At 44.0% G+C, this 25,924-nt stretch overlaps 1 protein-coding gene across 2 annotated transcripts; it reads left to right on the forward strand.

The window, feature by feature from the left end:
* The first annotated feature begins 3,115 nt into the window (after window positions 1–3,115).
* Window positions 3,116–22,763, forward strand: PTP4A2 (protein tyrosine phosphatase 4A2). Of its 2 annotated transcripts, none has more exons than XM_082494357.1 (6): window positions 3,116–3,337; window positions 11,537–12,213; window positions 13,857–13,949; window positions 19,033–19,163; window positions 21,194–21,268; window positions 22,332–22,763. In XM_082494357.1, exons 2-6 carry the CDS (start codon window positions 12,118–12,120, stop codon window positions 22,438–22,440), a joined length of 504 nt encoding a protein of 167 aa, XP_082350483.1. In that variant the 5' UTR covers window positions 3,116–3,337; window positions 11,537–12,117; the 3' UTR covers window positions 22,441–22,763. The 2 variants fall into 2 exon arrangements, with proteins under 2 accessions (XP_082350483.1, XP_082350484.1); XM_082494358.1 differs by lacking the exon at window positions 3,116–3,337 and adding an exon at window positions 3,360–3,375.
* Window positions 22,764–25,924: the final 3,161 nt, after the last annotated feature.

Genomic DNA, 25,924 nt, shown 5'->3' on the forward strand with positions numbered 1-25,924 from the left:
GGGCGGGGGCCAGCGGCACCACCCCCTCGGCCTCGACTGCGCAACGCGTAGATCAACCGGCGTGACATTAGTCACAGTCTGCTGAGAGAATTCGCCCCCCCGCGGGCTCACAGCGCCTGCGCAGGAGCTGGGGGGGGAAGGGCTACGTTGCGCATGCGCACAGGCTGCCCGCGCCAGACCGAGGCGGCTGTGGCGCATGCGCGCTCAGTGTTTCTTCGAGGCGGCAGCTCTGAGGCGCGAAGCGCGGAGCAGGCCCGGGCTGCGGGGAGAGTCGGGCCGGCGTCCGGCTGGAGAGCGAGAGGGGCAGCGTATCTACTCCCCCCGGCCTTCAGCGGGTACGGTAAGCCAGCATAGCCTGTCTCGAGGGCTGGGCCTGCAGCCTGCCTGTCCTCACAGACCTGTCCTGTGGTACAGGGCTTTGGTATTGCCTGTGTGGGAGCTGAGCCTTCCCCCTCCTGCCTTCATAGCCCTGCACTGTGATACAGGGCCTTGGCAGTGCCTGCTGGGGAGGCAAGCCTGTGGCATATTGGTCATGTTAGCTCCATGCAGTGGTACAGGGCTTTGGAGAGACTAATTGGCTCCTGTGTGGCAGGTAATGTTATGCGGTATTCAAGAGTGAAGAAAATTATCAGAGGTTAAGGAACTCCAGTTAAAGGTGCTGGGGTGGAGCTAGTAGGGGAAGGGTTGTCTGCACAGGCCTGAAACCCAGCAAAGCAGTGTTGAATGTTTTTTTCAGTCAGGATGATTCCAAATGTGAGCACCCTTGTGTGCAGGGGGTTTTGTTATTGTCATTTGTGGAGGCAGCCGATATTTAACTAGCACACAGGATACATTGCAGGCACTGCAGCTCCTTAAGTTAGCATCAAATGTGGCCTTTTATTAATAATTTGACAGTCATAGCACAAGAACATGTGAAAGACGTGAAGAACATGTGGAAGACAACAGCTTTTATAACTTGTGAAGTTACACATGTTCTTTAGCCTGTTGAGGAACCACGTGATTCTTATTTGATCTCTCAATATCTTGTGACAGAGCGCTGTCTGCAGCAGCCCTTTCTGTGCAGAGCTGAAGTTGATGTTCATGGACAGACATAGCCTCCGACGTCATCAGGTAATGCCGCCTGACCCTTGTCCTGTCCCTCGTGCCTCCAGGGTGCTATTTCCAAACAGCCCCTCCTGAAGCTGTGCAGGCCCGTCACTCAGTGGTCAATGGCTCTGCAGTTCTGCTGCACAAAACATGTCACCTGTATAAGTGAGCTCCTGCTATTGACAGCTTCAGAGCCACGTGGGTCACTGATACGCGTGCCTGCTCTGTTCCTCCTCCTTCAGTTCCCTCGTCATTCACACTGTCTCTTTCCTTCACCCCCGTTGTGTATCTTCAGTGTCATTCTTGCAGATTTTCCATTGAGATTCTCTTTCCCTGCCTGCCATCCCTGTCTCATCCTGACAGCTGCGTTGCTTGTAAATGCCACGGCACCTTCCTGGAGCCCGGATGAACTACTCCCGCTCTTGCTAACGGGCTGTCATTGCCCCAGGGTTTCCACCAGCTGCCTCAGCCGTACTCCCTGAGCACCCACAGCTCCCATCTTCCCACAGCCTCTCCTGTGCTCATGCAGCTGTGGGTGGCAGCTGTCATTAGCTGTTTGATTTATCATAGAATGGTTCAGGTTGGAAGGGAGTTTAAAGCTTATCTTGTTTCCCTGGGCAGGGACACCTCCCCCCAGCCCAGGTTGCTCCAAGCCCCGTCCAACCCGGCCTTGAACACCTCCAGGGACGGGGCAGCCATAGCTTCTTGGGGCAACCTGCGCCAGGGGCTCACCACTCTCCCAGGAAAGAATTTCTTCCTAATATCTCATCTAAATCTCCCCTCTTTCAGTTTAAAACCGTTTCCCCTCATCCTATGGCTCCTCTCCCTGACTGAGAGTCCCTCCCCAGCTCTCCTGGAGCCCCTTTAGGCACTGGAAGGGGCTCTAAGGTCTCCCCAGAGCCTTTTCTTCTCCAGGCTGAACAACGCCAACTCTTTCAGCCTGTCCTCCCAGCAGAGGGGCTCCAGCTCTTGCAGCATCTCCGGGGCCTCCTCTGGCCCTGCTCCAACAGCTCCGTGTCCTTCTGCTGTTGGGACCCCCCGAGCTGGAGGCAGCGCTGCGGGGGGGTCTCCCCAGAGCGGAGCAGAGGGGCAGAATCCCCTCCCTCGCCCTGCTGGCCACGCTGCTGGGGATGCAGCCCGGGATGCAGTTCACCACCCGTAGATTAAGTCACTTCTACCTTCTTTTTTTCACATTGTCTGATCTGCTCAGGGTGTAGAGGGGCTGAGACATTCCTCTGATGCTAACCCTGCTATCCTGGGGGGTTCTTTGGGACCCCCGGTGATTTTCGCCCCATAGCTGAACGCTCCCTTCTCCCGACAGGCCGCGGCAGTCTCCACAGCCGCTCCCCATCAGCGGGGCAGCTTTTGGGGGCAAGAAAATGAGAAAATGTCACTCCGCGCTTGGGAAAAACTTGCCCGTGGGAACCGCCGGGCGGACCGAACCACTCAGCGTGGCGGGGGGTGGGCTGTACCACTGCTACTGTGCGCTGGGGGGCGTGCCGGCGTGGAAGGGCCCGCGTGCACGTGCGGCCGGAGGGCCAGTCCAAGTGCGACGGTGTGGCGGGGGGGGGGGGGGAAGCCGGGGCGTACCAAGGGTGGCTGGGGACAGCGGGGCGGCGCGTTTCGCTCCGTGCCTGTGCTCACCGCAGGGCAGGGCGAGCCGCCCCCGGGGTCTCCGGCCGCCATACCAATGCCCAAAGGGGGGGAAGCGGGCTGTACCAATGCCGCCTCCCTCGCTGGGGAGGGAGGAAGGCTTTTTCCGACAGCAGCGGGATGGAGGGAGCTGTTCCCCGCGGCAGGTGACACGGCGCGGGGAGCTAGGCTTTCTCCAGCGCCGCTCGTACCGCGGCGGCATGCCCTGATCATCCCCGCGGCGGCGGCGGGTGGACGCGCCCGGCGCGCTGAACCGGGGCGGGAGGGGAGGGGGAGCCGGACCGTACCAATGCGTGCCGGGGGTGTGCGGCGGGCCGTGCCAATCAGCGGCGGGCGGGCCGTACCACGGGGCGCGGGCGGGGAGGGAGCGGCCTGTGCGCGAGGAGCCGTCTGGGGGCGCGCGGGCTCTCGGGTCTCTCCGCGCCGCCGGGCCGGACCGGGTCGAGCCGCAGCCTCAGCCCCGTCACGGGCCCCGCCGCCACCGGGCTGGGCCCGCCGCGCCCCCTCCCGCCTCCTCCCGCTCCTTCCCGTCCCCCGGCCCGGTGTGTGGAAGGCGCCGGGCCCGTTCGGAAGAACGCCGACGCGCTCAATGCCCAGGGTGAGGGGCCGCGGCGGGGGACAGTTGGGGGGCTTCGGGTGAGGAGGGACCGCGGGAGACCGGAGCTCCCGCCCCGGGGCGGGCCCGGACTGCGAGCGGGGAGACAGTGGCTCCGGGGCGGCCTGTGGGGGCTCCCCTTGACTCCTGGGGAGGTTTTGAGGGGATCGCTCGGCCTGTGGGGCTGGTCCGTGGGGACCTCCCGGATGTAGAGAGGCTCCTGTGGCACTTGCAGCTGATTTGGGGGGGTCTTTGTGCTCTAGGCGTCCCGCATGGGCTGCGGGTCTGGTTTGGGGGGGGTCCTTATTGGTTTAGGGGGCTCTCTTTGGTCTGAGGGGGTGGTTCGGGGGGGTTCTTCCTAGCCTGGGGGGATTCCCTGATCTGTGCGCCTTGTTTGGGGAAACCTTGTGGACCTTGTGGGCTCCCTTGGCCTGAGGAGCAGACTTTGGGGCAGCTCGCTAGCCTGTAGGGTCCTTACTGTACTTTGGGGCTGGTTTTGGGGGGGGGTCCCCCCCTGCCTGGGGGACTGGACTGGTATGAGGGACCCCCATGGCTGGTAAAGGGCGGTTTAGGGTAGTAGCCCATGCCTGCAGGTTTGGGCTGCTTTGTGGGGTGTCGTTTCTACCTGTAAGGCTGGTTTGGAGGGTCCTCCCCTCCCCTGTGGGATGGAGTTGACTTATAGTGCCCACCCCTGAGGTCTGCAGGACTGGTTTGTGTGCATCCCCCTGTGGAACCCCAAAAGGATGGTTTAGGGGAGGGAGTCTGCCTTGTACCTGGGCTTGGGGGGCTGTTGAGAGGGGAGGTCACTGCCTGTAAGATTGCAACAGTGGGAGGATAAGGAGACAGACTGTAAAGAGGTTGGTGTGGGTGGATAGGGCGGGTCTTGCTTGTACCTGGTATGGGGGGCAGTTGGAGGGGTTTGTTTGAGGGGAGGGGGTGTTACTTATTCTTGTGTGTATGTATGGGAGACGAGTTTGAGAAAGGATGGGAGGGTTGTTTTGGGGGAAGGGGGGCCTGCCATCTGTTAGGCCTGGAGATGATCTGTAAAGGGTAAAGAATTTTTCTGGGATCTGGGCTGGAAAATGGAGGGGGAAGGCTGGGAGCAATGTTGAGGGGGGAATCTTTCTCAGGCTGGAGGGGGGCATGTGGAGTTGGAAAGGAAGGGTGTCCAGGATGTGGTGGTTTTCCTGGGGTTTGAGTGGGGGCAGGGTTATGAATGCCGAGGCTGGTTTGTGTAGATAGAGGGCTGCCCTGTGGGATTTGGAGCTGCCTGGGATGGAAGGGGGAGTTGGTGAAGTCTGGCCAGTTCTGGCTAAAGAAAGTACTGGTGTTGCTGAGGGTGCTCAGAGTGACCTGCAGGAAGGCCCTGAGACGGAGTGATGTGGAATGGCTGTGGTTTGCTGCTTAGGACATGCTTTGGTGGGTGAGGAGCCTTAGTTATTGAGAGCGGGAGAGGTCTGGGATTTGGGGCACAGGCAAGGTTGCAGGTTGGGAGGTGTTACGGTACAGGGATGACCAAAGAAGTGGCCTCCACTCAGTTGCGGTGATGGTTCCTTGTGGTTCCTTGGTGTGATTAGTCACGATCTGCTTTTTCTCTCAGGGCAGCTGTGTGCTTGTTGGTTTCAGTGTGAGGAGGAGGAAGGCAGAAAGTTGGCTTTTAAAGGCTACTGTATAAATGGAAACTCACTTCAAAACTCCCAAAATGAACCAGTCAGGTTCTGACTCAGAACTGCAGTTAGTATTTAAAGAAGAAAAAAGATAAACCCACCACTAGCAGCAGCCAGAAAACTCTATCTCCTTATGACTCACCATGTAGAAATAGTTGGATTTAATGAACTCAACTGTTGGAAAGAAAAGATGGTTGGAGTTAAGGTAGGAGTAAGGATCTGTGTATGTATGGATGCACAGGCAGGAAAGTCAGTCTTCTTACATAGGGTCTAGTTCTGATGTTTTTACACACATCTCTAATAAACGTAAGTGATTGACTTCAGGTTTAATTACCTGGAAATATCCATCATCCTCTTCCACACAGCAGTACTTAAATGCTCTTCCTCTATCGGAGCTGAACTGTGATCGCAGCCGGTTTCCTCACTTCTGCCACTGGACTTTGCCCCGTGGTGGAGTGCCAGTGTGCTGGTTAACTGTTGTGAGGCCTGGGAGGGAGACCGCTGACGGGCAGCCCTGGGGAGAGCTGGGCGACACATGGCTTATGGAAAGGCACAATTCTGTCCTGGCTTTAAGGAAGACGATCCACAGCTGAAAACATAGCTCTTGAGATATTGTAGTGCAAGCAGATAATTTTTGTAAGTAGTGTAGGTTGTATATTTTGATATCTTTGGAGGAGAAAACATGTTGTCAGTAATGTACCATTAGTGAACTAGCAGAGAGCAGCTCTGTGTTGTCTGTTGTATCTGGATTAGTTTGACAGCTTATTTGCCTGTTAAAGAGTTGGAGATTTAAAGCAGCTCTGTCTAAACATTGAAAAATAGACCTAATGGCTTGAGAATCTGGGGTAGAAGTTATTCTCTTTGATGCATGTGAATTGCAGTGCTAGATCAGGCTGCCACATATTTAGGCCAGTATCTGGCTGATGCATATCATAAGAGAGTATAAAATACCTTTATAGTGGCTGTTGACTTCTGTATCATCTCATGGCTCATTTTTTTAATTGTGAAGGAGTAAAGGCGTCTTAAATCTCTTGATCCTTTTTACTGTTATAACACTTGAGACGCTGGGTTGCTGTGTCTGTTCAGGTCACTGTTAGGTGTACCTTTTTGTTTCCCTATGTTCTGTACTAAAAAGTTAAATTCTTTTTGGTCTCTTACACTGAAAGTCTAGCTCTGCTTGAAATAATGGACTGTGGATTTTAACAATTGAGACTTTGTGGATGTGCAGTGAAATTTATCAGTAAGTTTCAGTTTTCAGACTGAATTTAACTGCCACGGGAGCGTGGAAAAGGAGCCAACTCTCCACTAAGTCATTTTTCCTGCAGAGGTACACAGCAAATTCAAATAAGTGAGATGACTAAGATGCAAGTAATTCAACTCTGTAACTTCATAGAGTAATATCCCTGTTGCTGTGTGATTTGAAATTGCTTTTAAGTCCTGCTTGACTTGTTAATGGTTTTTAGGGTGGTAGGATTTTTTTTTTTATATTTCATCTTCAAGTGTGAGAATATTTAGTCTGAGTTGTCAGGGAAGCTGATGATCTAGCAGGATTGTGTTTTCAAAACCCAATAGTTGATACAGCTTAGGCGACTCAGCATTCTGATTTTTAGGAATGAGTTGTTAGCGTCACATACTCATGAACTGTTGTCTAAAGTAACTTGATTTTACTTAAATGTAATTCTGTGACTTACATAGGAGAATAGCTTAAATTTCTTTTTCTTAGAGGGGCCTTTTGGTTTTGACTTCAAACACTCATTAGTAACTTTAAGCTTTTTGGGCATGGTATGTAAATAACATTCAAATGCGTCCTCTGAAGGGATTTTAAAAACTAAATGGTGGGTGGGGAAGGCGTTCAAAAAATCCTGTGTCAGAACAGCATTTTAGCATTTTTAACTACGAAGCAGGTTCTATTTCACAGGAAAGAAAAGACCTGAAGCATAAAGCACACATGCCTATCAATTCTTTCTGAAAGAGCTAATGCAGTATCTGCTGCGCTTGCCAGGATGATGATCTCTGTGCATCGATGCCAGTGTTGGATACAGTGGTTTGACCTCACCCAAATTTAGGGATGGCAGCTAAACTTTTTCTGCATAGTACTCAATTTTGAGTTTTGCTGCAGGATTGTTCGCTTGCTGAGTAGTCTTGCATGGTACGTTTGACAATTCTTACTGTTTCCCGGTGTGTCACTTTTAAGATGAGACTTCTTTAATCTGGACTTTTTTTTTTCTCTTGCTAAGGCAGATCTCTATCTTCTGCCGTGGGTTTTATGGCCTAGGACGGATCAACTGGGTTAGTGTGAAAGGAAACGAATGAGTCACCCGCAGAACTTGTCAGCAGGCTGGGAGGGAGCTCCGTGGCGGGGGTGGATAGGGTGGAACAGTAAAATTTTTGACCTCACCCCTCTCTAGGCACGTGTCATTCTGAGCGAGCTTCTTTCAGACAGCGCTCATGATTTTTTTCCAAGAATGTTAGTTCCAGAGTTTCTTTTTTCTATGGTTGCTTTGGTTCTTGTTAACGTGTGTTTCCACTGCTTTAAGGCTCAATTTGGAGGTCTTGGTGATTTCTTTCACTTGAAAAGCACCTCGTGCTTTAGAAGCAGCGGGATGTTTCGATAGTGTATGGATTGAATGTGGGTCACTTAGCGAGGCAATGCAGGGAAGTGAAATATAACGTATGTAGTGTCAGGAGAAGACTGGCTGGGCTGCAGTGTCATATCAGGATGGCAGTTTTTATGGGATCAAGTTGTGTACCATTAGTGTGCTGAGATGCCGATTCCATGTGTGTAAGTGCAAACCACAAGAATGACGTTTTATAGAAGACGAAAAATTCAGCAGCTCGTGACTCGACTTCTTTAACATCAAGTGTGGATTCGCACTCACAGGAACAAATTTGGTTGAGATGATTTCAAAATACTGGTCTTCAAAACACTGAAGTATTCTTTTAATACTGAGTGACAAATTAGCGGGCTTTGCTGTGCATCCTGTGCACTGGGTTATTTTGAAAGGTGATCCAAGTGACCTTTCCAAAGGTATCTGTGTTTTGCAATCTCTGGAAGCTGCAGCTGTTGCAAGCTGTTTCGCTGTCTCAGTGTAGCTAAGGCAGCACTTTTACCGGTGTGTTTTGAAGGAGATGGTGGAACTAGGAATTCCTTACGATGTTATTACTTGTTTTTCATTAGACCTGTCTCCCTGAACTTGTATAAGCTCAATACAGACTTGCCTTATTGAAGTGTCTAATTTAGGAGTCAATGCAATGATAGAGGAGCCAGCCACTGGAGATGAATATTGTAGGTGTGTTAGATTTTTACTTAAAGAAATCTCAAGTGAAGTTTCTGTCAAGTCAGGAATTCATTTAACTGTTCTCTCTTAATTAGTTAATCACCCTGATTTATTTGTGCTAGTTAATAGGTCTGCCCCTTGCTTACATTTTAAGCATATTCTTGCACATTCATAGTATTTTGAAAGACATTCTTCTCAAATTGGCCTCATTAGGCTTTATCAAGCTTTCTTGGCATGTATGGCTGTGTGAGAGGTGGGGAGCTCACAGTGCTGTTAGTTATAACCTAAATTAGTCCTGTCTGTAGGCGCAGAGACTGTCACAGCTCACTAAACTTGGTTGTGTAGATAGGCATCTTGATTGATGATTATTCCCTGATAATTAAGTTAAACAACATTAGGAACTGACTCCCAGGCATATCTAGTTCTTCTCAGATGCATGAGTGGCTATTGCTTGGCTGCTTTTCTGGTGCTGTCTCTGCTTTTCCTCCTCCTGTGGTTCCTGATGGAGCTGTTGCACCTCTTCGGCAGCGTTGACGTGTTGGGTACTTCTGCTCCCTTTCTAAAGCCGGCCACATAAAACATGTAGTAATTTTTTGGTTTCTCTCCATGTGCTATCTCACTTTCTAAGTATAAAAAGTTGAAGGATAATTGGCTGAAAAATGATTTCTTGTTTTATGTTGTGCGTAGACCTGGTTACTATTTATCATCACCAGTTTGATAGTGCTCAGTTCTCTTGGGATTTTGAAGTGCAAATTTGCTTGCTAACGCAGGGAGGAAGAAATTTTAAAGTATTTACTTGGGGAGATCAGAAGTTGTAGATAATAGGGTTTTTCCTGTTTTTCATTTTCTTAATTGGAAGCTTGGTTTTTCTTTTTAAACTTTAGCTTAGCAGTTGAAAAGTCATGGGAGGAAAGGATATATTTGTTGGTAACCAAACTTTTAAAAAGAGGATTGCGTGCTAAATAAACTTCTTATCCTTCTGGAAATCATTTTTCAGACTTAAATACAGTGCTTTACCTTTTTAATCACTCCTTAGCTACTAGCTAATTAAATGCTTCAGTAATATTCCTTTGGGGAAGGTAAGATGGTGTCATTCCTGTTCTGCAGATGGGTTGAGCTACTGAAAGTGGCTTGGCCAAGGTCAGACCACGAGCAGCTGCAGATCTGAGAGCAGGACTTGAGTTGGTGACTCTCCCTGCCATACTTAATTTACTGGAACATGTCATCTCTCTGTGTCTTTTCTTAATGACTTGGTAAATAGTTTTTACAAAAGACTTTTAACATAATTGGGTTGAAATTCCCTCTTTGATTTGCTTTAGGGAGGAGAAGTGTAACCATAACGACCTGATCTGATACAACTCGCAGTGCAAATAGCACTGGATGAGGCTCTTCCAACCAAATTATTGGTGCTGAAAAGAAAAATGTTTAAAGGATTTGTTTAAATATGACACAATAGCTCATGCCTTTGCGACAGTGTACTTTGTAATGCTGTAAGCCTCTGGTGCTCTCCAAGTTTTGATCTCCTATGCCAAGATCTGTTGACCACTGTTTTTATTTAAATGACCTTGTTAGGTCCTAAAAAGTTAGTTTTGAAACTCTTCCTGTAATGTAAGTCTGCAGGTCACTCTCCAGGACATGTTGGGCAACAGGAATGTGTATTCAAATCTGGGAAAAACGGGCCAGTATTTGCCTGAAAAAAGACTTTCTTGCATCAAGTTTTACAGGTGTTGGATGCATGTGGATGCTGAAACTTTAGTCATTCTGTTCCTAGTACATCATAGCTATAGCAGACTAATACATTTTAACAAATCCTTCGCTTTGAGATTCGGTAGTGTATATGAGAGAGTTGTGACAAACGTGCAAGAATTGACAAGTGTAAGGACTTGAGTATGATGTGTTTAGATGGGACTCTTCCATCTGGGGTGAGACTTAATCCTGTAGTCATTACGCTGATAAAATATTCCAGGATTCATTTTTGAAATTTGTATTTCAGTCACTCAGAGTAAGAACTGCGTTAAGGTCGGGGGAGGTTATTGAAAACATCTTTGTTCTTGCCTCTGGCAACCTAATTAATGTATTTTTTTGGCATTGAAAGCTGTTCTTTAAGGAAATAATTGCTGTTCTTTGGGTGATTTTTGACTTCATGTCAGTGAAAAAGGTAATTTTGTACTACTTGATTTGACTATTTTAAAGTGAGGATCTCATTAAAATGTTGAGTGAACCAGAAGTTTGGGGTGTGAACTTCCATGCATGTATGTTTTTTCCCTAATTGTATTCACTTGAGTGTGCCACGTTGACCTTTCCGCTTGAGTTGCAGGTTTGTGACTTCTGGCTGCTAGTTTGGATTTTATTCAACTGATTTAAACCTTTTTCCTTAAAGAAGTGTCAGTTGTGACTCTTTGGCTTCGTGCTTTTTAAACGCTGTAAAAAGCCGTGTTGCTTATTTAGTGTTTCACTCTTAAATCAGTTGAACTAGTTTAGGTTAGCTCCGTTTCCATCCCCCTAAACTTCATGGTAGAATTACATTTTCCATCTTTTATTGTTGTTGCTAAAACATCTATATTTTGAATCCTGTGTGTTAGGACTGGAAGCTGCTGCTGTTTTAATGCCCTAGTCTGTAAATACAGATAGGACTGAGAATAACTAAAAGTTATTACTGCTAAATGGCCATTTGGTTGCTTTTGAAATGACTGATTTCTGGAGGATTTCTCCGTACTACTCTAGGGAGTTTGGAGATATAACAATGTTGGTGAAATTTATCTGCTAGCAAAAGATCAAATATATGGCAGTTATCCTCTTATTTCTGCTTGTACTGCTTATTTTGTTCAGAAAATAAAGCCATACTGACAATATATTTTACATATTTGGGCTTAAGCCAAACAGGTATGATTGTACCAACAGACACTTTCAAGCGTGTACTTGGCTTTGTGCTATTTTCTCCTCTTCTAGAGCACCTGGTGGGGAGGGAGGGGCCGCAGAGAGCACAGAAAGGTTTCCTTGTTCTCGGTTCTGGTGCCTGGCTGCCTGCGACAGCAGTACGAGAAGTCCCGTGTCTCTGGGTTAGAATGTACTCAGTGCCGAAAGAATATTCGGGATTACAACTACCCAGACTCTAGTAAAGATTGTTTTCTTATTTGTTTGTTTTTTAAACATAGTCTTATCTAGTCTAATTTGAGTTTCTCTGGCAGGGACGATATTTGGTGTTTCTGGAAGTAGAAGCAGCAAATCCTCTTACGTGATATTTTTCTTCTCTTTAGGTGTTCCGTTGGAATATACGTCGCACATTTATGGCGATTCTGAGTGTGAGGGCAGACTTCTGCCAGGCCCAGCACAGCATCCTGGCTGACAAGTGAGCTGAGTGCAGGGGGTTCTACGTGCCATAATTACTTTGCCTTGAAGACTCCAGACACAGCGAACACACTCAAATATATGGGATATCTTCTGCACATTGGAAGCATATTCCTCTTACTGACTCTAGCAAAACTAAGCATCAAGAAAACAAAGTGGAGAGAAAATCTGCCCTTACTTTTTTGCCTCACCAGTGCCTAAATGTAGAACAGGCTGCCTAGTCTTGCATGTAGTCAGAATTTTTGGAGTCTGAAGGATACCACCTGCAGTAATTGAGGCCGAAGTTGAATTCAAGTGGATTCTGAAGCAAACCTGCTTTTCTAGAAGCAAATTCTTTAAGGAACAAACACGTCAAAGCAAGCTCTGATCAATCCCAGGCATTTTAGTGGTCTTTTTAATGTTTTCTGCTGTGAAACGTTTCCAAGGTTATTGATTTTTTTTTTTTATTATTATTATTTTTTTTGGCCCCTTACACATTTTGTTTGCCATTATGAACCGTCCAGCCCCCGTGGAAATTACTTATGAGAATATGCGTTTCCTGATCACTCACAACCCAACCAATGCAACCCTCAGCAAGTTCATAGAGGTAAGGCACTCCAAATATCATCCTTCTTCCCTTATGTGCTCATGGTTTCTGTAGAAGTACTGAAAATTATTCTTCACACCTGTTGCTCAATGCTTTGCCTATATGTTTTATGTTGCTTGAAACTTAATGCATTTTTATCTTTAATATAGTGTTCACATTCTCTTGACAGTATGAGAAGAGAATCCACTGATTACTTTTTCCAAAGTCCTGCCTTTCTCTAATTGTGGGAGCTTCCGTTTTAGAATCCACACACACCCCCTTGCTGTCATTCTGGCCCTGGTTTCTGAAGGGCTGCATGTTCTGTGATTTTTAGATGTTATTTTTCATTAAATATTTCAGTGTTTGTAATATATCAATTTATTTAGGCTGGTCCGATGGCAGTGGTATTTATAATTAATTGATCACAGTCAGATTTCTATTGCTCGCTTTTTGTCTTTTAAAGAAGTAGTTAACAGAATTGTAACTGGTTTCTGAGCTTTCCTCTTCCTTAGAGTAGGATAAAGCACAATACTTAAACTGATGTTTTAATTTACAGGGTGTGGTCTCAAACTGCCCAACTAATCCCAGAATTGTCAGAGATTTCGGGTGCCAGAATTTATCCATGAAAAATGACATTTGCCTGGGTCGAACTGTGGGAAGAGTCAATTACAATGATCAGACCATTACCGACACAATAAGATCTTAAATACTGCAAAATTTAATACTCGGTTTTCTGAAAAAGTAACAGATTATATCATCAGAGAAGTAGTAGTACAGTGTATTTCTGCATGTTAGCTTGCTCCAAACCTGCTATATCTTTGTGTCCTTATATCTTATATCTAGAGGACTTTTATCTTGCACATGCAGGTCTTTTTGATTCCAAAGAGATCTTGTCATCTGATACTGAGGTCTGACTGGGGCTATTAACAGATTTCCATCATTTAGCATTGTGCTCTTCACCATGAATGTGTTCGGATATTAGCGGTTAATCTTTTCTGAAAGCCACATTCTTTTGGTCTTTATAAATATTTTTTTTTTCCCATTGTTGTGGATTGCCTTCCTTTTTCAGGAGTCTTGACTCTGGAATATATATTATTGCTAATTGTTAGGAGTTATAGTGATTTAGTCCAAATATGAGAGGAAATTCTGCTTGCTGTATGAACCTTCAAAGTGAACTGGAACAGCTTTTGTTTGATCTTCTGATTATTTATCTAGCACAATGTGCTACTTATAGTGCATTACAAGGAAGCTAGAGTATGGTGGTGTGTGTTCTGTTCCTCCCTGCCTCAAAATGTCAACACTGGCTGAAGCAAACAGTTCCAGGCTTCTATTTAAAGAGAAGAAGAAGCTGCATGGAGAATATAAGCAGCTATTTTAATTTTGCTCTTATATGTGCAATTTTTTTCCACCTGGCACTTCCCTAGAGAAGAAGAATTCAGAGGTGTTTCACATTTATTCCTGTCACTTGTAACCCTTGTCCTGATGTAGGCCATAAATCCCCCTTTCTGTATTGGCCCTTGCTCCTTCATTGTGTAGCCACCTTGAAGCTGTGCAATAGCCGCGGCACTGCTGAAACTGTAAAATGTTTAGTTTTGTAGCTGATGAGAAAGTTCTTTATTTCTTCACTCTGTCAATGTGCTCACATGTTTTCCTTTTTCTTAAAGGAGCTGAAGAAGTATGGAGTGACAACCTTGGTGCGAGTTTGTGATGCCACTTATGATCAAGCTCCTATTGAAAAAGAAGGAATCCAGGTTCTAGTGAGTTGCCTTTAAAACTGTCTAAAAGGGAAAAATCACTTGTCTAGAAGTGGTGGGGAAGGCCTTCATGCTTTGGGCAAGAGCTTATGACCGTTTCAGATTGGCCAAAAGCAATGCGATCCTCTGCATCAGATAAAGCTGGTTTTGAGAAACTCCCTGTACTTTTGTGAAAGGTACTTGCTGATTCATTAGTATCACCTGAGTGCTTTAGTTGCACTAGAAATGTCTGTTCCTGGATTTCTGGATTTGTTGAGATATTTTGATTGCCTTTTAGTAACTAGTTCAACACTAATCCAATGTTGAGCTTTGTTTCATACAACTTGGTTTGGTCCTTTTCTCTAGATAAAGCACTTCTTGGCTTCACTGGTGACCTTCTCGGGTTGCAGATAAAACTCCCTTTTCTTGCTCTTTCAAAAAGTGCCAACTTTGAGACTATAGCTGACATGTTGATTCAGGCTTCCATAGGCTGGCTGTAGCAGGATATTGATCGATAGCCTCCTCGCTGCTCACCCCTAAATGGAGCCTGGCTGCTGGTGGCTTCCCTGTTCAGCAGGTGGAATTCCTTAACTGCTACTCAGAGTTAATATTATGCAATGACTGTCTGACTATATCGTCTAGCATTGCTTGGTGTTTTAGGGGAGGTTTTTTTAATAGGTGTGTGCTCATACTAAGCTTGCAGGCAGTATTTTTCCAGGCAATACTTCTGAATTATTATAGTGTGTCAGATATAATCAGTTTATTTTACTGGAGTGAGTAATGCTCTGTTTTGAGGCCAGAAATTGCATCTTACCTTCTTGTTGCAGGTAGTCAGTCTTCTATTGCCTCTTGATTTTTATGGCTCTGTCTGAGGAAAACTTCTGCAGTTTTCCATTAGGAGAAAAACTTGTATCCTGGCATATCTGTGAAAACTCCACATACAGGTCAGTCAGGTTTCTTGGCTCCTTGCCCTGATAAGCATTTACTCCAGTTCCAGGCAGCCACGTGTGCCTCCGTGTTGTTGGAAAAATCAGTCACTACAGAGCTACCAGTGCTCCTAGGGCTGTGCTCTGGAATAGCATTTTTGTTTGCTCTAGAGCTGTCTTGGACTTGAGCATCACAGTATTCTTGGGCACGCTGCTGTGAAACCTCTAGCTGCGATACTCTGAAGGTTGCCAGAGACTGGAAGGATTAAACTTCTGGTGTGGAAGCCCTCAGAGCTCTGATTTAAGCTGGGGCTTAGAGTATTTCTGTGTTCCGGTGCCAGAGCAGAGATCTGAGTTCTTCCTAGAAGACTTAGGACAGTTTTGCAGGTGTCCAGCTCTGCCAGGCTGGCTGCCCTGTGAGGCCAGCTGACCTTGGCTCCTGCAGCTGTGAGCAAAACCCACCTTCTCTCCAGTCCGTGGCCTCTGGGGCAGCTGCAGGAGCTGGGGAGTGCTCTGTGCTCTGGAGCCTGTGCTTCCGAAATGGTTTGGGGATTTTGGTTCTCGAGAAACTTTCAAAACTTGGTGTTGGCTAGGTTTGAACTGAAAGTAGTTTTTTGAGGAAGCTTTTCTAAAAACTGGAAATGGTCTTTCCGCCAGCTCTGCTAAGCACCGTTCTGTTGGAGAGCCTTTCGCTTTGAGTAACACATGCGAGAGTCTTGTGTCTGGACACATTTGCAGCAGTTAACAAGCCTCTCTGCATTTCTTATGTACCAGTTCTTCTTAGTACTCCGCTGCTGCAGAAGGCAAAACAGAAGAGCATAAATCTGCCAGGCATCTGTTAAGGGTAACAGAAAGCAGGAGGTGACAGGGAAGGTTTGCTGCTAATGTCATTAGTGATCCTGATGATCCCAGTCATGAGGCTGTCTTAACTAATTTACTGTATTGCAATAGTGTTTTGCTATTTGAGATAAGCTTAACTAGTCACCGACGTGACCACCTCCTGTATAGCTTTTCCTTCCTATGAACGCGTGCTTTTTGAAAGCAGAGTCCTGTTGCTGTTCAGAAATTGTATTGAATTACCATCTGGCTGAGAAAATAACACATCACTATTTAAAGCTAATATTTGCTTGCAAAAATAACATTAAGATTAAAAACACAGCCTGAGAGAGATTAGTGTCTATTTTAAAACTGTTGAGGTCAAAAGCGTAGTGAAACCCCTGAAAATGAGAGCATTTTAGCAAAGCCTGCTCTCATGCCGGGATGCAGGATCATGTACTGGCAAGATGGGTAGAATGTGGCAGCTAGAGAGTAGCTTTGGCAGATGGCATAGTGAGAAAGTAGAGAATTAGATGTTCCATGTTTGAAGTAGTACTATTGCATGCGCTTGTTTATAAACAGAGATTAAATCCAGGAGACAGGAGGTGGGGATGGATTTAGTTTCTGTGGGCTTACGCGGTTCTTACAGTTATGTTCATGTGTAAGGTCTTGTGACGTAGAAATGCTACATCGGAAAAAGTGGCAGGTTTTTTTCTGGAATTATTTTTGCACTGGCTGGCAACCAAGGAGTTTTGTTTATCTTCAGGATCTAAGACACGTTTCATTGTTCCCCTTCAATCAGTCCTTCATTTACTGTTCATCCCTGGATCAAACTTTCTTGACACTCTGTGCTGACCAGAATGGCCTGAATGCTAGCGGGCAGCCAGGAGTGCCCATGTTAGAGCTGTGACTTCGTTGCCATCCGATACGGCATCGCTGTGGACTCTGGTATTGAAGGTGGGAAAATTCACCGCTGGTGGCTGCGGTCCCATCCTACGCAGATGCAGGCAGTTCTGTGAGCGTTTTGCTGCTGTAACTTCAGTGCGAGTTGCACACGGGTTTTGAAGAAAGGGTCCTTTGTCGTTTTAAAGTCCTGTTACTGCTTCTTGGTCTTCTCAGTTCTGCATTGCCAGTCCTGCAGTTGTTGCTGACTGACAAACCCAGAGCTATTCTGCTGAGCAAGGCTGCTCCAGATAAAGGGTAAATAAGAATAACCCTTTCTTGTCTATCATCCTTCCCAGCTACTGCAGGGTGGCACAAAAGAGCTATATTTTATGTTTGTGCAATCTCAGTGCATCATCCTGGTTATTAATGACTGTTTTGGTCGTGGAGCTTAGCAATTTGTTTTCTATCCTGTCCGACAGGAATTTGGAGGTGATGCTGGCAGAACTCATAATCAGGAAAAAAAACCTGCAAAACTTTGCAGCAATTACTCTTCTAGTCCCAGAGTTATTCTTGTTCCTTGTTCTGGGCAGTGTCCCACGCAGCAGTGTTTTATCAGTGCTAATTTAATGTCAGTGGTGTGCCATTCCTGGGAAGGTGATGATCTGTGGGGAAATAACAATTGTGATTAATTCAAGCCAGCACAAGAGTTGTGTGGATGTGATGGTTAACACGTAAGCTAAAGCAATGGAGTGAGCTCCTGCATTTGGTCTGAAGGAAAGGAATTAATTTTACCTAAAACTAGGGCACAGAACTGACATGTAAATCCTGTTCTTTGCAAGGCAGTTTCAAAAGAAAATATCTTGCGATGGGTAAAGCCTCTTCTCTTGGCAGCTCATCTCTTCCTGGGACAGTGGATGACACTAGGCCTAAAATAATACAGCTAGCAGTGTGTGCTTGAGTGGAAAATCTCATAAAAGCCTTTTATTAGAAAGAGCAAGTTTTAGTTTATGATCTTGCTTCTATAGCCTTTTATTTTGCTGTGTTGTCCCAGATATTTTTAATTTCCCGTTTGCTTTAAAAAAGGAGTTCTCTGCACTCTTCAGATTTTGTGTATCTTTCTGAATTAATTGCATATAAAGTTATTTCAGTAACTTAAAGCTTTTTGGTTCTGTAGGTCCGAGACACATGTTTCCACCTTGGAGCTTTTTAAAGTGCTAACATATTTATAAGGTGCTCATGGGCTGAGGTCTGTGCTAAGCCGTACTTGCTATTCAGGAAGTGTTACGGTAGCAATAAGTGCATTTCAAAATGAAAAGTCTGGTGGTTTTTTGCCTTTGGTTGTACTTGTTCAGAGTTTCTGTGTTCTTCTTTCAAGCTTCAGAGAGTATTACTTTGTATTAACCTGTTCTCAAGATACTACATGAAAGACTTGTTTCTAGCCAATGGGGGAAGAAGAGGCCTCTTTTCAAAGCAATTTCCCTACCATTTGGAGAGGTGGTTGAATAATATGAAACTCTGGCTAGGAGTCTCTCTTGTAAAATGCATTGCAGTCATCTAATGAAAAGTGCTAAGTAACTACTAAGTATTAGTTTTTCCCTTGCATCTAGGAGTGCTCTTTCTACAGCACTCCCCGTGTCTGAGAAGATTATAAAGCATGTGATGTTGTGCTTGGGCCTGAAATGTAGGACGTGTAGTACTCCGCTTAGCACGAGTTCCAGGAGAGAGCTGTGACCTCAGGAAAATGGGAAGCTTCTGACATGTAATTTTGATTGACGGCCATGTTGATGATATTAAATGTGGCCTAAATAGTTTAAATGTTGGCTACCCCTTTAATAGGCAGAAATGTAATTGTAAATGCTGCTTAGTTATTGACTTTGCCTTTGTCTAAGCACTCTTCTTTTTCACTTGTGAATGTGGTTTTTTGACTTGAAAATACTGAGGTAATTTTAACTGTCTTGCGTATTGGATTCATGGCAGCTGGACAAACTGATCCATTTGAGTTGTTACGCAGTACCTTCTCCTCTGCTGATCCCTTTGGATTGTCATGAAGCAGCTTCTCCTCTGTTCAGAGGCTGCAGTACAAATAGTATTTTAAAAGGCTGACACAACCACAGGCAAAAGTCTACAGCGTTCTCATCTTACAAATGTTTATTTGAAATGTCTATTGATTTTTACATGTTTTTAATGAAATGATATTTCAAGGGCAGCTATTTTTCTAAAAACTCTATACTACAAAGGAGTTAGTGTAGAGTTTTATTGAAATTTTATTGAAAAGGGCAATTAAATGATTGTTAAACATTTAGTGTTGCGCTATGATATCGACTCGTGGACTTCTGTGCAACCAGAAAAATACTCACAGCACTGTTCATGTAATATGTACTTCTTGCTGAGCGGAATAGTTTGCTTCTCCCAGTTACGGTTACCTTGCTGGTGATTCTGGATTGAAATCCATATAGCTAATATCCTTTTTTCCTTCAAAGGACTGGCCGTTTGATGATGGAGCACCACCCCCGAATCAGATAGTTGATGACTGGCTAAACCTGTTGAAAACCAAATTTCGTGAAGAGCCTGGATGCTGTGTCGCTGTTCACTGTGTTGCAGGGTTGGGAAGGTTTGTATTCTGCTGGCTTGTTTTTATACTGGACTTAATGTTAGTTTGTTTGGGAGGTAAGTCACGGAAGGTGTTTAAGTAAATGGCAATTTCTCTATTTTCTCCCAAATAACACTTTAAAGCAGCATCAAGTTTGTGTCATTAAAGCAAGAGAGACTTATTGCTGCTAAAAATCTTCAGTAATTTCATAACGCTGATCAAGGATGAGAGGAAAAACTTGGAGAGGATGTTCAGAACACTTCTGTCAATCATGAACGACACAAGCAGTTAGAGATGCTATTAATTTGGAAGTTTATGTCTTTCTGCGAAAACAAAATCTCTTGTGCTTCTTGACAAATACAATATACATGTATAGTACAATTTCTAAAGCTGTACAGTTGTTTTTTTTAATTTCCTCTTGTTTTTACCTAGTATACTATTAAGCATGTGGTAATAAAAGAAAACGCATTTAGAAAAACTGGTTCAATTACGTTCTTACTCTAAAGTGGCTTCGTTTCAGTGGTAAGAAGAGTTAGGCTTGCATTTCTTGCTCACGTGCAGACTGATGGTTTCTCTTCTCAGCACTCAAAAGATAACTTCCTTCTTTGGGAAGAACTGCCTTTCAAGATGAAATAAAAAAAAAAAGACTGATTTGGGAAAGCAAAATGCTACATTCATATTCCCAACTGTAATCTCTGAATGTTATATTTATCCTATGGGCTAGAAGGAAATGGAGCATAAGTGTTAGTATTCTTACAATAACCATGGGGCTGTTAATATTTGAGGATATGAATGAGTGAACAAGAAAGGTGGATTAAAGAAGTCAAGTAAGCACAGAGTTGGAGTGCAGCAAGCTCTTAAATTTCCACCTCTAGAGAAGAAGAGATGGGGGAAATAAATAGTTTCTCCCTCTACCTCTTCAAAGATACAAGAGCCAAAAACCCAAGGCAATTCACATGTGTTTATCCATTTCTGCTCTGTTTTTATCTGAGAAACAGCTTTAGGGAGGTGGCCACGTGTAACTCAAGTGATTTTTCAACTCTCCTGTTTCTTGCATAATACCAGGCCAAAGGGTTCCAAAGGCTTCCCACCTTGTGTATGTTGCATAAACTCGTGTCTGTTCCTTACAGAATGACTGTTTTGCTGTTCTCGGACTGTTTCTGGTAGAGGGAAAAGCAAGAGCTTTACAGACTTTGCTTTAATCTGGAAAACTGTCCACCTATAGCAGGGAATTGAACTTCAACTCTAGTAAAGAGAGACAGCTTTTACTTTTTTTTTTTTGTTAAGGTGGCTTTTGAAGTTTCAAAATATTTCCTTTGGAAAGTGAATAATTGTGTTTATGCAGGTGCAGCATGGCAGTGAAAGTTGTTTCTCCTGAGCTATGTTTTTGCTTAGCCAGGAGTGCGAGTTGTCCAATTGTTAGCACCTGTTTAATCCTTCACTACTCAGAGGTGCCTTTTGCAACTGTGTGTGTTCAGTGGGGTGAACATCAGTCCAGGAGAAAGTCAGTGTGTACTGGGATTTTTGCTTGTTTGAAAAGCCAGCTCTTTACACTTAACCAATTTCCAAAATGTGGACTCCAAAATAGAAAATTTGACTCTGTTGTCCCTCGAACTCCCAGTTCCATGTACAGCGTGTAATTAAAAAAAATCTATACAAGTCATCTGTTCAATGCTTTATAGATCTGTCTCACGAACAGCTAAATCTACAGTGTCATAAGCAGCAAAATGCACGCAAGAGGTGTTACACACTTGTTTGAGCAAAGTAGAAAATTAGGTTATAGTGAAATGAGAAAGCATAAAAATCTAGAATTATTGTTTCGTGCCCCAAACGCTAAGGAGTTATTGATTTTTATTTTTTTGTGCGGGTGCTGGAAGCAGAGCTGCCTGCTAAAAGAAATTTTACATTAGGTACTCAGCAGGCAAATGTCTTTCTGTAGATAAAAAGAGAAAATACTTAAGCTATCTGTTTATAGATTAATTTGATGTATTTTGAGGGGGTTCAATACGTTGTTTATCTAGATCTTCCTTAAATATTGATTTCTCCTTTAGGGCTCCTGTACTGGTTGCACTTGCTCTCATTGAATGTGGAATGAAGTACGAAGATGCAGTTCAGTTTATAAGGCAGTAAGTTAAACTTCCCCATTTTCAAGAAATCTCTTGGTTTATATTATATCTAAATGTCATGCGTCTTTAGCAGAGTTTGTTAGATTTGTGATTTGTTTTCTATTAGCTATATCCTGACAATAATGGGCATGACTTTGACATTAATGCTGAGGCTTTAAATCTGGACTATATATTAAGCCATTGACCTAATACTCAAAGATTTTGAACTTGGGAGGAAAAAATAGCTAGGCCGTAAAAACTATGGATTAATTGAACATGGACTAATTACTCCTAATTAAACAAAAAATAAAATTCTCGTGAGGTTGGGCCCCCAAGCAGAATTTCTACAGCAAGTAGATGAGCACTGGCACTCCCACAGGTGTTGTGGGTGAGTGCGTTATCCACCCAGGAAATGTCAGCAACCACCCTGTCTGGAAAAATAACAAAACTGGTGAAGGATGAGATTGCAGAGCTCTGTTGGTTTAGTGATAACATCAGATCTTGAAATGAAGCCCAGCAGGTAAGATTATGTTGAATGAGCTTTGCCAAAAAAGCAATTCATCCTTTTATGGATTCCCAGGGTCTTCAGTTGTCTTTGTAAACTGTATTGCTGTCAACAGATTTTTCTGAATTTTTCTTTTCTTAAATTGCTTTTTTCTCTTCCTGGGTATGGTACCTTTTATATCGAGAAGCTCTTTTCTGAGAACCTCTTTCTATATTAGCTGAGTAAGACCGTAACATTTAGATACAAATATAAGTAGCACATGCATGTACAAGGAAAGGGTGACCTTGATGTTGTTCAGTGACTACTGCTGGTGATGGAAATAAACTCTCCCAATCCAAGAAAATATACTGAAATTTACCAACTGGATTTTGATTTTAATATTGGCGTGCAGGTGAGGAACTGCATGTGCTAGTCTGATTTATCTTTCTTCAAAGTGTCAATGGATACAGAACCAAGCCATAATGCTGTTTTGAAGATAGAGCAAAGCTTTGAAACGAGGACTAAGCTGCCCTAGAACGTATATGGTGATTGAAGCAGTACTTTTTCCATTGATACTAGCCTTCATTCTCTTTGTTTTAGGAAAAGGAGGGGAGCTTTCAATTCCAAACAGCTGCTTTACCTTGAGAAATACCGACCTAAGATGCGATTACGCTTCAAAGATGCCAACGGTCACTGCTGTGTTCAATAAAAAAAAAATCTCATACGAAGGCAGAAGTTAGCATGGCTGTTTTCTGGACTCTTGGCACCTGGAAATGTGAATCTGGAATCAAACTACGTCATCAAATTAGTGGTGGAGTCAGTGCTCCTCAACCTCTGTCCTAATGGTGGTGATGATTGAAAAAAATAAAAATAAAAAAATAATTAAGAGAAACATTTCAGTGAAGGATTGGTTTCTCCTTAAGCTGCAGTTTGAACATCTGCAAGGAGAAAATCAGTTTCTGAACCTTCTGTATTTTTAACTTTTTAAGAAAAGAAATAAAGTAAATTTTATGTCTAAGGAAAACCAGCAGAGCATTGGCTTGTGCAGAAACTGTTTTCTTGACTTGAGGAAAGTACCCCACAGTTAGGGCCTGACTCTTTTAAATGGAGCTGCCTTTTTTTTAACTTTGCTGGGACCTGGCAGGCAGACGTGAGGAGGAGCCTTTGTTGCTGTATGGGAACAGTCTGATGGCCTTAAGCCCACCCTGTGGGCATATTCTAGAGATTCGGTGATGTCTGTGTTGTATGTCCACACGGTGTTCAGACTCTGCAGGTGTGAAAAACCTTCCTGGTGGGCTTGAACAGAAGACTCACTGCCTAATATCTTTGGTGAATCTGCTAAAGGCCTTTTCGGATTGGTGGGAGACAGTGCTTTTAACTGTGTGAGTGTGTGAGTGTGTATGCGCAGGTGTGTGATTTTTATGTGTGTGTATGTCGCAGTCTTATTTTTCCAAAGAATTTGGCTGAAATGTTAACTGTCGTTCTGTTGCAAGATAGAAAATCTATCCCAGCAGAAGACTGATGTTCAAAAGTGTCCTAGGTGAGCAAGGGGCAATTCAGACAAGGACTTAAAATTAATTCATAAGGAAGGCTTTTTGCTGCTGTCCAGATTCTCTGCCTTGCTGAACACAGTAAATCAGGATTTGGGGGGAGGGTCTCATTTGTATCATATATGAGGTAAAGATGATATGCACACAGAAATGCGGTCCATGAATAAAAGTCTAGCGTGGATCTTTTCCCAGACTAGCCCTCATGTACAGTTCAGTTTGACCACCGATTGCCTTGTTATTTTTTATTAGGCTCTTTTGGAGGGAGAATCTCTAGCTACACACCAACATGCCTATCATGTACTCACCATTGGCAGACCATAAATATGCTGATTTTTGCAGTGTGGACTGGTACCACGTTCTCTTTGTAGGGCTACTGGTGTTGTCAGTGAATTAATCAAGACAAGTCATTTGACAGCCTCTAATAAGCAGTTTCAGCCAGGCTACTTCTACCAAACACATTAACTTAGTGCCCTGCCCTAGTAGTGACCTCATATGCTTTCAACTTGACATTATGTCTGTAATATTCAGCCACTGAAGGCTTTGAATACAGGTTTAGGGTCATACTCTCCTGTGATCTTTTGCCGTGGAGCACCAAAGGCTTTTGTTGGTCTGTGCCTGCAGCAGGTGTAGACTGGTACCCATCTTTTACTGATACCTCAGCTCCTGGTGATGTGAACTGCCTTCCCAGGATTTCTTCCTCTTATGGACTTCTGTTTTCAGTCTGCAGCTTAACTGCGCAAACAATAAGTAATGGACTTTTAGAATTCTATTCCTGGAAGGGATTTATAAATTTCAGCAAAAAGTAGTAGTACTTGTCGAGCCCCTCACTTTACAGCTGCGCTACCAGACCTCTTTGAGGTCCATGGCTAGGAAACACTGCACTCCACAAAACTCTGTCTGTACCCTGACTCAAGCTGTATTGCTGTACTGAGTTCCTTCCTCCCTTTAAGATATGTAACGTTTCTGATTTCTTTAATAGATAAAGGAGACGCGAAAGTGTTTGTGATGTCGATGCCTACATTAGGGAAATAACGTATCTGGTAACGTTTGAGTCTGTGTGGAAGGTAGATGATGCTGAAATCGCCTAATTCTGGCCTTTACCTTCCCCTCGCAAACTAGAAACCTGATGTTCTAACTGTTTTTGCAAATTAAAATTGATGTTTTTAGTAAAATGAAATACTGGTAGTTAAAGCTGATTTGACAAATGATGGAAGTCAGATTGGAGGGAAAGGTGTTGAGCTGGATTAAAAACCAAACCCCAAACCCTTCTGAAGAACAATTAAAAAAAAAAATAATTACATGCTCTATGTATAACTCTGCATTCTTCCCCCTAGTTTTACTCTGGTTTATAATGTACTAATTTTCATATGCTATGACTCTGCAGCCTTAATTGAGGAAAATTAGTGAAAAGTGCAGACTGTCATACAGTGTAGACACAAACGGGGGGAGTGTAATTGTGACCGATGTCCAGTAGGCACAATACTTGGTTCAGCACTTGAACGTAGTGCAATAAAGTTCTTGCAGTAAAATGTCTTCCCTCTGGCTCTTGATGAATTTATTGCAGCTCATTAATGTCAAATGCTCTTCTTTTAATCTGATTTGTAAAGGCCTTCGGACAAGTTTGTCCGTGCCCCATGTATGACTGATCACCGTTGGGTAGTACGTGGCTTGGAGTTGCTGCTGGGAAAGGCTGCTGCACCTTTGAGCAGCGCTGCAGACAGGAACTGTTTTCTTACTTTCAAATTACCTTTTTATAGAAGTGTAGATTTACCTTTAAACAAACAAAACAAACCCCCCAAACCAAACAACAGCTCTGAACTTTCCCAAGGACTGTCAAAGATCTGTTGCAAAACTTTTCTGTTGTGCCCTGGACAAGACTAGACACCATGCCACCTGGCAGAGCTTGAATGGGGTCATTGTTTTGGGGTAACAATGGGCGAGTTTCTGGAGTCCTGGATCCCAGTCAGTTCCCCTTCCTCGGGAGTGGAATGCTGCTGTGTTGATCTGTATAATTTATTTAAATAATACTAAGGTGCTATTTTCTGGGCTTCACAGATAACAATCCAATCGGCTTTGCTTTGCTGCCATCAAAGAAATATGTTACTTGCAAATCGGTGTCGTGTTTCTAATATTTATCAGATTTTTCCCACTAGTGTACTAGAACAAATTTTTCGTCCCTGTTGGCAATGAGATAATAAACCACTTTGACTGCGAGACTGGCAGCAGTAATTGTGAAGTTCCAGCTCCTCTTTGTATTTGTATAGGTTTTGTTGTTTGGGTTTTTTTTAACACCAAACTCTTGCCTTGTTTGTTTTTCGAAGTTTCTACCTTTTTGGTTGCCACGCACAAAAGTGAAATGTCTTGCTAATCAAAGGCTACTCAGCATAAAAAATACCATGCATTTAATTGGAACTGAGATATTCCTGTATGATATGAGTTACTTGTTTGTCTTGCTAATTTTTTTTTTTTCACTAACATCTAGGCAGCTTCAGATACTGATACTTTAACTGGAGATAACACTTAATCACATGCATATTTATATCACTTAAGATGCTACTTTTGGAGCAATTAAGAATGATAAGCGGAGTGGAGTGACTCTGCATGGGGAAGGAAACTGCAGGAATCACGGTTTGCACTTCTGTA

This window comes from Vanellus vanellus, assembly GCF_965231255.1.
Source record: "Vanellus vanellus genome assembly, chromosome: 22".
Taxonomy (NCBI): Eukaryota; Metazoa; Chordata; class Aves; order Charadriiformes; family Charadriidae; genus Vanellus; species Vanellus vanellus.

Coding starts and splice junctions, on each gene's coding strand:
- PTP4A2 (XM_082494357.1), top strand. CDS start 12,118: ATGAACCGTCCAGCCCCCGTGGAAATTACTTATGAGAATATGCGTTTC. Junction 19,164..21,193: donor TGTGTTGCAGGGTTGGGAAG/GTTTGTATTCTG, acceptor TTTCTCCTTTAG/GGCTCCTGTACTGGTTGCAC. Junction 21,269..22,331: donor GCAGTTCAGTTTATAAGGCA/GTAAGTTAAACT, acceptor TCTTTGTTTTAG/GAAAAGGAGGGGAGCTTTCA.